Source organism: Nicotiana attenuata, chromosome 10 (assembly GCF_001879085.1).
Source record: "Nicotiana attenuata strain UT chromosome 10, NIATTr2, whole genome shotgun sequence".
Taxonomy (NCBI): Eukaryota; Viridiplantae; Streptophyta; class Magnoliopsida; order Solanales; family Solanaceae; genus Nicotiana; species Nicotiana attenuata.
In genome coordinates, this window is record NC_031998.1 from 39,062,264 (window position 1) to 39,073,273 (window position 11,010).

At 33.5% G+C, this 11,010-nt stretch overlaps 1 protein-coding gene across 1 annotated transcript; it reads left to right on the plus strand.

Moving 5' to 3' along the window:
• On the plus strand, positions 1,244-4,980 carry LOC109233310 (protein trichome birefringence-like 35). Its single transcript, XM_019399144.1, has 6 exons — positions 1,244-1,484; positions 2,175-2,454; positions 2,822-2,993; positions 3,172-3,368; positions 3,647-3,793; positions 4,441-4,980. The coding sequence occupies exons 1-6, from the start codon at positions 1,343-1,345 to the stop codon at positions 4,769-4,771; spliced, it is 1,269 nt and encodes a 422-aa protein (XP_019254689.1). The 5' UTR covers positions 1,244-1,342; the 3' UTR covers positions 4,772-4,980.

Below are 11,010 nucleotides of genomic sequence, written 5' to 3' on the forward strand. Positions count from 1 at the left end.
TTCGCAGGCCGGAGTCCCTTTCTATGTTTTCAGTTTGTCTTCATTGTACCGAGACAGACATTTAGGCATTTTCTATTCAGACTTGTTTGTAGCACTCTTTAGTAGTTCGTGAGATAGCGACTCCAGTCTTGGGTAGAGAAATATTAAACTTCCGCATTTTGGGTTTTCAGTTATTATGTTCTTTTTTTAAAGACTTCCGCATTTATTTAAAGACTCGTTGTTTTATTATTGCTGTGTTGTCATCCGAAAATGTTTAAAATGTTTGGCTTGCCTAGCTCCGTTAGTAGGCGCCATCACGACTTCCGATAATGGGAAATCCAGGTCGTGACATTAATAGACTTTTATGGCATGAACAAGAGAAATTACATTTTTCTATAAGGGTACATTTTTTATCCCTTTAATCTGCTAGGAAAGAAGAACGAATATATTTATACAAGGTAAAGCATTATGAAAATGAGAATTTGTAGCTATTGATATATGTCTGTATACATAGGTATATGGTGCATTTATGTGAAACCTTCCACTTATTTATTGCAAATAAATTCCACTCCAATCATCAAATAAGAAATCTCCATCTTAAAAATAATAAATTTAAATAGGAAGCCTTAGAATTACCAAGAACTTTCACCAACGTCTCTACGGTACGTTCTTTGTACTTTTTATGATTTTTCCTTATTATTATTATTATTTGCATAATAATGAATTCTTTGTCTTTTACTTTTAACTTATACTCTTTTCCCATTTTGCACGTAGTCCTTTTATAAGGAATTTCGACTAATCACCGACATAGACCGTAATAATAAAAAGTTGATCAAGTGAAAATAAAAAGAAAAGATACATTATAAGAATGTAAATCAAAGAGTTCGTGTTTTGCAAAAATATTGAAGAGATTATGGATAAATCTTAAAACAATACAAAAAATTTATTGCTAATTGTAAAGGGAACCAACATAGTTTTTTTTTTTTGTTTAACCAAAAAGAAAAAAAACAACTCCCATAGTTTTATTTTTATTTTATACAACTCCCTTAGTTAGATGCACGTTATCTAGGAATCAATAAGGGGGGACCCTTCCATTATTAGTAAATCCAAAATTTAACGGTAATTTAATCCAAATCATAATTCTTAATTGTTTGCCATATAAGCAAACACAATCATAAAAATCATACTTTAATCGCAATAAGCAGATATTATTATTTTCATAAAATGTTGTTCAGATTTAAAAGGGTGTCACTGTCGGCTGTCCAAATACATTAGTCAATCAATATTCTTCATTCCTCTCTCTCTCTCACACACACACACACACACACACACACACACACACACACACACACACACACACAAAATGCAGAAATGGCCGAAGAAGAGAACACAGTATCCTATCATAGCTCTTGTCTTCTTCGTCTTCATAGTTTTCTCTATCCTCTATAATGAAAGTAATATCCAAGAAATTCATTCCAAACACACCCTCCCAAGAACTCCTCCAGGTCAGTTTGTAATTTCTTAGGTATCAGCAAAATCCTTTCTTTTTGACATTTTCCTTGTTTTTTGAGCAAATTTTGTTGGGCTTTTTTGTGGGGTTTTGTATATAGTGCCTTTTTGTGCATTTTCTTGAAATTGGAATGCAGAAACAAACATATTTTTAGAACCCCCTTTTTCCTTGAACAAGTTATTTCAAATATTATGCTAAGAATGAAAAAAGAAATTTGATGTATACACTCTCCATCCCATTTTGTGTGTCCTTTGTTTGACTGACAGAGGCTAGAATTTGAACTTTATGGGTTCGAGAATCTAATCCGCTTATGTTACTTGGTTCTAAATTAATAAATTGTACATATTCTATGAATTTTTTAAGACAAATATATGGTTTTGACAAAAGCTACGGGTTCGGCCGAACCCGTACGTCGTGTTCTAGCTCCAGTCTTGTTGACTGAGCACAAGTTAAGAAAGACAGAAAGACTTTTGAAACATGTGATCTAAAACAAGCTATAGACATCTATGTAGCTATAAATTTTCTCATTAACTATAAAATGAGAATTTTATAGTTAAACTATTTCTATATATAGAAAGCTATCAGTCTTTTTGGGACAAACTAAAAAGGAAAGTGTTCCACATAATTGGGACTCAGGGAGTATTTCATTTTGAGTCCATCTGAGGGGATTTTTGTGGTGTTGTAGTGCCTTTGGATAAATCGAGTGCTTGCCAGTCCACTGTGAAGTACAGTGGAAAGAGAGCTGAATGGGATAGCTTCAAACCGAAGACTGATGGCCGGGGAGAAATGCCAGAGTCGTGTGATTATTTTTCAGGCGAATGGGTGTTTGATAATAGTTCATATCCATTGTATAAAGATTCTGATTGTCCTTATATGTCTGATCAATTGGCGTGTCACAAGCATGGTCGGCAAGATCTGGATTACCAGTACTGGAGATGGCAACCTCACCACTGCAATTTGAAGAGGTTAATTTTGATTTTCATTATGTTGCTCATTTGCAACCAATACCTAAATATAGTAACATTAAATAACCGACTGTACCATTAGATGAAAGAATATTCGTATAATTTCTATTTGCCCAAGCCTGGGTAGATAGAATTACCTGGTATCCTACTGGTCGAAAATAGTAGGTGCGAGGTGGAACAATCGAGGTGCGCACAAATTGGCCCAGACAACACTTCCAGTAAAAAAAATTTTGTTAACATTAATCAAATTATAAAATATTAAATTAGTTATTCTCACCCTATACATGTTTTAATTCTTGTAGGATGGTTGACTAAATTGGTGTGTCATGCTTATTTCATTTATTGAGTGGTTAATGTTGATACGCAGGTGGAATGTGACTGAAATGTGGGAGAAATTAAGAGGGAAAAGACTAATGTTTGTGGGAGACTCACTGAATAGAGGACAGTGGATATCGATGGTGTGTCTTTTGCAATCTGTTATTCCTGCTGAGAAGAAGTTCATGACACCACAGGCTCACCTTTCAATTTTTAGAGCAGAGGTCATTGAACTTATTTTGAGTATATGACATTTAGCATTCAACTAAGCGATCTCAAACTTTATATGATGTCAAGTTCCGCTCAAATTTAAATGTATTTTGGTACATACAGATGGTGATGATTATGCCAATATAATTTAACAACTGTTACTAAATTCATGTGTTTCGGTGTTGATGACAGGAATACAACGCCAGCATAGAGTTCCTTTGGGCGCCACTTCTTGTCGAATCAAATTCTGATGATCCTGTTGATCACAGACTGCCTGAGCGAATACTTCGTCCTGATTCACTTCTTAGGCATTCATCAGAATGGATGCATGCTGATATATTAGTCTTCAATTCATATCTTTGGTGGAGACAGGGCCCTGTTAAGTTATTGTAAGTATGATTAGATCATGACTTCAGTTGATATGCCAAGAACTAATTTTTGACATGTCAGATGATAAATGAATATTTAAAAGATAAAAGGTAGAAGGAAGGAGTCGCTGCTTCCTTTTTTTCCCGATTTTACCCCGGCCTGGTTGACCTGTTTTATACTTCTTCAAGTTGCAGACTTTCAGCTTACAAGGAATTGTTGAAACTGTTTATATTTCTAATTTAAATGAAGATTTCGCGAAGAAGAAATTGCTTTCTTATCAGTTCCAGTACTTTTTTAGGTGGAGTAGTGAAGAAAATGGAGTTTGTGAGGAAATAGATGGGTTTGGAGGCATGGAGTTAGCTATGGAAGCATGGGCGAAGTGGGTGGATTCCAATGTTGATCGCGCGAAGGTCTTTTTTGTCACTATGTCCCCTACACATTTCACGTAAGTGAGAAGCATTTCTTTTATTGCTAAAGCTTGCTTTAAGTACTTATCTACAAAGGTCTTAACTACGTGCTGCATGGATTTGACTGGATTCCAAAGTTCAGAATCAAATTTGATTGTTATATATGAACTAATTAAGAGATTGGAAGCAGCATGTTGTGTGTATATTGATTTTTGCACCTAATATTAAGTAACTGAATTAAACTTTTTTAGTTAGATTGTCAATGCGAGGTCAAACATCGGTGGTGAACTGAACCGATAATCAATTTGCACCCACCATAATACTCTCCATTGTGCATTTGTTGATATGAGTTCATAAATGTCTCACCATTATTTAAAGTTGATGCCGAGTTCCTTTATTTGAAATATAAATTCGAAAAATATGCTGAGTTTCAGGCAAAAAGCTCCCCTGAAGAACAATAATAACTTATCTGATTACACGATATGAAACAGTGAGGAGCGAGGGCAAGTGACAAATTTTAATTACACATTTCTAATACTCATTGGGGTCAAACGGCAATATCAGTTAATTGTATGGTTTTAAGACATGTCAGTTTCCGGAGATCCAACATGAAAGATGTTTATCTTGGTTTAGATTTATCTCTCTCACAGCAACAAATCATGTCCTTTCTTCTTTCAACATTCAGGAAACAAGAATGGGAACCAGGAAGCGAAGGAAATTGCTACGACGAGAAGCTTCCAATAAAGAATGGAACATACTGGGGTATAGATTCTGACTTTCCCACAATGCAGATGGTTGAAAGGATACTGACCAAGTTGGGCTCGAAGGTTAATGTTCTCAACATTACTCAGCTCTCAGAATATAGGAAAGACGGCCACCCTTCCATCTATCGTAAGTTTTGGGAGACTCTGACTCCTGAGAAATTAGCAGATCCTGCAAGTTACTCGGATTGCATTCATTGGTGCTTGCCAGGCGTTCCCGATGTATGGAACGAGCTGCTATTTCAATTTTTGTGAAAAAAACAGGTGCACTTTGTAAGTAGTTTTTCCACTATCCTTGGAGAAAAGAAAAGTCCACACCTTGAACGTAATGTACATCTCAAATGAGCACGCCCATATTTCTACTGTTAGTGTTGAAGCAAATTCTTGAACCTCAAGGTAAAGCAATTGCAGAGTGAAGAGATGATGCTTCTTTCTGTTGAGTTCACTTTGATAGTTTGGTGATTCACTGATCCTCGATACCAATGCTGGTAGGAGATAGTAAGTACCCGTTGAAATAGTTGAGGTATGTTCAAACCAGCGGATATCAGCCTTATAGAAGAAAATCGTTCTTCTGTTTGCTCGAAAAAGGGCAGCCCGGTGCACTAAGCTCCTGCTATGCGCGGGGTCCGAGGAAGGGCCGAACTTTTGTTTATATGAGTGTATACCACGAATCACAGTTTTACTTCTGAAGTTTTTATTTTTATACCTCGAACCCCAGTTTGTTTATATCAGTGGCGGATCTACACGGAACATTATGGGTGCTTAAGCACTCATTGTCTTTGACCAAATTTAGTAAATTTACATAGGCAATTAAAAAAAAAACTAAACAAGTATTGAGCGAGCACCCACAACTAAACTCATTTTTCCTCTTTTTTTGTAATATTTTTCGACGAGCACCCATGACTTCAAAATCTTGGATCAGCCGCTAGTCTATTGATGCAATTGGACTGATGTTATTAATTTATTTTTCAGGTTATGATATTAGACTTGATAGTAAGAATTATTTATCATTATAGGTGAATTTTTCCTCATCAGTGTGTACTTAAATCATTTGAAATTCAGAGGACAATCCCTTCCGATAGATTAACAGGTTTACTAATAAGGAGTGCAATTTTTCAAAATCTTGAATTTCTCGTGCACTCAAATTCATTCCTTAATTCCTTTAAATTAAAATCTAACTAATGGAGTAATAAATTACAGATGTAGATCTGTTATAAAATAATAAAAGAAGAAGAGTATTGCAGAGAAAAGTAGAGGGAGAGAATTCTTATTGATTTGGGATGAATTACAATGGAATAGAACCCTCTATTTATAGGGAGAGGGTGGCTTAGCCACCAAGCAATGAACCCTAGAATTTCTCTAAATATAGACATTCACCATAAATATAATTGTATTTATAACACTCCCCCTTGAATGTCTATTCAACAGATAATGTGTCTCGTTAAAACCTTAATTAAATAAAACCCAATGGGAAAAAAATTTTAGAGAAGGAAAAAGAGTACACATATCTAATAATACGCCTTTTTGTTGCTTCGTTAAAAACCTTGCAAGGAAAATCCAGTGGGACAAAACCTTGTAAGGGAAAAAGAGTACAACGCGTATTAACTCCCCCTCATGAGAGCATCACTTCACATCCTTAAGCATTTGCATTCCAATCTTGTGCACCATCTTCAAAAGATCTTTGGTAGATATTTGATAAACAAATCAGCCATATTAACTTGAATGAATATATTGCACCTTGAAATCATCATTCTTGATAGAGATGGATTGTCTTCATATGATCTTGTTGGAATCGTCAGTTCAATATCTTCACATAGAGGTGAAAACTCTTGCTATCATATTATCATGCATATAGTTATAGCAAGATACATTTGTGCATAAATTGCATTGAAGATGTGGTACTTCTAGTTCAAGATTGTATATGCTTCAAGCAATTTAAATCATTTGGGATTGTCATATAAGTATAGTCAAATAAGCCATTTAAATAGACTTTAGATGCATATCAACTTTTCATGTCATGCTAGACATATAAGATAAATAAAAGTGATTGCACACACTATTGATTTTATACTTTCAAGCGTTTGAACTACATGTTCAAAACTACATGGCTTTCATATGAAACCAATTCTATTTGAATTGTTTCTTCAGACTTAAGATCCTCATATATATATATTTAACGCTATCATGGATGTCGTCGACAAACGTTTTATATCAGTTCCAACCTCCTTATTTTTCATAAAGACATAACATAGAGATCTCTTCATTCATATATTCAGGTACCTGAATCTCTCATGAGATTTTATGAAGTGTTATGTCATGTGATCTTCTAGATCACTTGTCTCCTTTTGTTATGATCAGTTAGATCATTTGCTCATCTTCTTTATCAAGAAGTTTATTTGAAACCAATTTGTCTATACGCTTTAAGCGTACCATAGACTTTGTCCTTCTAGGACTTAATAAGAGCATTTGCAATGAGAATATAGTTACTTTCTTTGGGCCAGCAAATGCGTCTGGCATGCTTTGCAATATATTGCAAATGAATTATCCTTTTATGAACTTCAAGTTCATATTATTTTATTCGAGGATCTAGATGTACACATGATAATTCATTCCACGTAACTTTTTCTCAACTGTTTATCATGTCTCTCCCTCATGTTAGAAAAACTAACTTGTTTCCTCAACTCTAAGAACCCATCTTTGTGCGTTATGGTGTTAATCAAAATATACACCGCACATCAATAATAATGAGATGGAATTATTTGGTTCCTGACCCTGAAACCACTTGTGAGGGGAGATGTAATATACTTTCGCATATAACCTATATCAAACTGATATAGATAACTTTGTTCTCATAAGCAATAGTTTAGGTATTAAGTGGAGGCACTCAATAAATTATTTTGCTAAACCAACTGTGATGTAAACCAACTTATCAAGATAAACTATCTTGAATAGGAAATCTGGAAATTATGCTCGAAATTAAATTATTGAGCAAGTTACCTCGCACACACCGACCAGGTTGCGGGTTAATAATAATTGCACATGTAACCATCTCATAGATGCATCTTATGTGGTATACATGGCGGGTGAATGGGCCCATATTCACCTTTGATATTTCCAGCATTCATGGGATTCAATCTCAATTTTAGTTGGTCAATTAATTAATGAGAACAAGCATTATAAGAGAATTCTTAAAGAACTTTCTAGTTCTTTAATATTTACCCATGTGAATTCTCTTTTATTTTTGCACATCATACTTAAATTAACATGGCTAAATCAATTATGCCAACTGAATAAATTATCAATATTGATAAAGTTCAGGTTTACACCATGACGTGTGCAATTATCAATAAACTTCAAGTTTATTATGATATGAGTTTTTATATCAATAAACATCCACTTTATTGTGGTATTCTTTTATTTGTGTAGTACAAACTGGAGAATAAAGCGGGTAGCTTTTCACATACATATTACCCAGCTACAAGTTGTAGTAATAGAAGATATTAAATCTTTCCTTTATTGTTAGTCTCAATATAATCAACCGTTTTTGCGTATACTTTGGAAACTGAATAAGTTTCTTTGAGACTTACTACAACACAATACCTTATTGGTAGTCAATTGTGCTTCTCCAAAATAGTAATAATTGGCTCTTCTAGAGCTCTCAATTAATTCGGTACTACCACATATCCATCAACATCTATATGGTGAATATCTCTTTTAAAGAGAAAGTTATACCATTATGGTTATGGTCAAAATTATATGCAAGATCTGTTTCTTGCATTACTGTTGTCTTTTAATAATCACATTACCAAAATATTTTGGCGTACAATAGGTACGTGACTAATGACCATTCATGCCATAATAATGACATTGTTTCCTTATATCATCTCAAACCTCCTTTTAGAGGTGAGTGTGGTATATTCACTACCACTAGCACATTCATATTCCTCCAAGAATGAATATGTATTCATAAATCAGATGTTGTCACATTCACATCATGAATTGACCATAGTCCTCTGTATGTTCTTTACGAAATCTTATGTCAAATCGATGACAAACATTAACTTTATAGAGTGAAGGCTTATTTTGAGAATCCTTATTATTCTCATTACCACGATAAGGACGATTATAATTTCGTCTATTACCACGTCCACATCCATTGATACCTTTATGGTAATAATTTTGTCTTCTTTCAGACTTATCACATATTGCTATCACATTCTCTTAAGGGAATGAGAATGGAGCAAATTCAATGGGACGGGTTTTCACTTCTTGTGCTCACGATCATACATGACTTTGATCATGGCAAGACATAGAAAATTTACCACTTCAGGTGGTTATAATTTCTTACAAACTCCATTAGAGTTGTAATCAAAATTTATTGTCTTTGCTTGTATTTAAAATTAAATTACAGAATAAAAGAGAAAAATACGGTAATATACATACCTTAAATCCAGAATTTAATCATGAAGGAAGTTCATGGAATAATTGACAATCATTATGCTCAATCCCAAAGCTTCTACTCAATTGGTTAGAGTCTCGTGCTGATAACGTGTTATGAAACAATAAAAGAAGAAGAAAAGTATTGCAGGGAAAAGTGGGGAGAGGGAATTCTTATTAATATTTGGGATGAATTACAATGGAATAGAACCCTCTATTTATAGGGAGAGGGTGGCTTAGCCACCAAGCAATGAACCCTAGAATTTCTCTAAATATAGACATTCACCATAAATATAATTGTATTTATAACAAGATCATACTTTTTTATAGTCTTTCTATTTTATTTTATGGGATTTTTTCATTCCTATACACTATTTGAAACCTTATTACGAAAAATGTCCATGTATTGGTATTTACCCAACCTAAACACATTTTAGTTACAAAATATATACAATCCACCTTAAAAAACTCTCAATCCATTATTTGTGCCTTCAATTAAGGATTTAGTTATACCCTTTTCCTTTTTTTTTCTCCTCTCTCCCCCTCTTCTCTTCATATTCTCTCCAGATATATCGACTACTTCCTCTTTTTGACATTGGACCTTGTTTGTGTTTACAATGGGAAAATGAGCAAACAATTCTGCCTATTCACCGGAACTAGATGTCAAGCGAGTGAAAGAGAAGAAACTGACGTATATTTCTCCTATCCATCTTGTTTTGAAGATATGACAAATCTAATTTGGAAATATAGCAGACCTCACTCCTGCTTCCCGCCGATTTCTTACTGCTTCTTAACCCAGGAAATACCTTCTACCAACTCCTTGTTTTTTTCACTCCAAATAAATGTTACATGAGGTATTATGATCTCTGAATGGTTAAGCTATTTTTGAATGTTTAAGCTATTTTGGCGATTGTCCTAGCAAAAAATGACCCGACTGAAATCCATCAATATCATATCACTTAAATACAATTTTTATACAATATGTCTTTTGTATATTTTGTATCTGATTTATACATAGTAAAAATAAATTTCATATAACTAATTATATATTATACAATTTATCTACAACTTATCTACAATTTTCTACAACTTTCACACATTATTTTCACCCAATTAAATACAACTACAATAACATACAACTTAAATACAAATTTTATACAAAATTTATACAATATGTCTTTTGTATATTTTGTATTTGAGTTATACATAGTAAAAATAAATTTCATACAACTAATTATATATTATACAACTTATCTTCAACTTATCTACAATTTTCATACATTATTTCTACTAAGTTATATACAACTACAATATCATACAACTTAAATATAATTTTTATACATTATTGTTCAACTTTCATACAATAGTTAAATAAAAAATTTTATATAAACAACAAAATATAAATTTTCTACAATTTTTCTACAATTTTACTACAATTTCGTAAATATAATGTATATCATGTCTTCTTCTTCTTCTTCGAGTTTCAATCTGAAATTCAGCCAAAATCAAGTCTAATCTTCACCGAAACACCCTCAAAATTGAGATATAAACTCCAAATCATATTCCCAATTGTTTGCAACAACACCAAATCCAAACAAATAATGATTTTTCAAAACCCAAATTCGAATTCAAAGCTTCAAAGCTTTTTAATGGCTGTCAATGGTGGAATTGCTCTTTTCCTTTGCGTTACATTACTGAAATTAGGGATTGAGAGATAGAGAAAGACGTAGAGAGAATTCTCAATTCTTTGCAATAACACCCAATTCAAACAAATAACTTTTTTTTGGGTGAATTCTCTAAGAAAACACCCAAATCAAATGTAAGAATATCGGGTCCTTTGCCTTTTTAGGGCTGTTCTTTGAAGTTATTTTTTTCTTCGTTGAAAATCAAGCTAAGTACAGACGTTAGTGGAGGTGATTTTTTGAAGAAGAGAGTAAAAATTTAGAATGCTTATGGAAGAAGAGAGGAAATAGGCGTTAATAGAGGGATTCTGAATTTTGTGAAGAGAAAATCGTGGGTGAGTGCAAGATACGTGGGAGAGGGGCCGGCGGGGAGGG

Coding starts and splice junctions, on each gene's coding strand:
- LOC109233310 (XM_019399144.1), top strand. CDS start 1,343: ATGCAGAAATGGCCGAAGAAGAGAACACAGTATCCTATCATAGCTCTT. Junction 2,994..3,171: donor TTTCAATTTTTAGAGCAGAG/GTCATTGAACTT, acceptor TGTTGATGACAG/GAATACAACGCCAGCATAGA. Junction 3,794..4,440: donor ATGTCCCCTACACATTTCAC/GTAAGTGAGAAG, acceptor TTCAACATTCAG/GAAACAAGAATGGGAACCAG.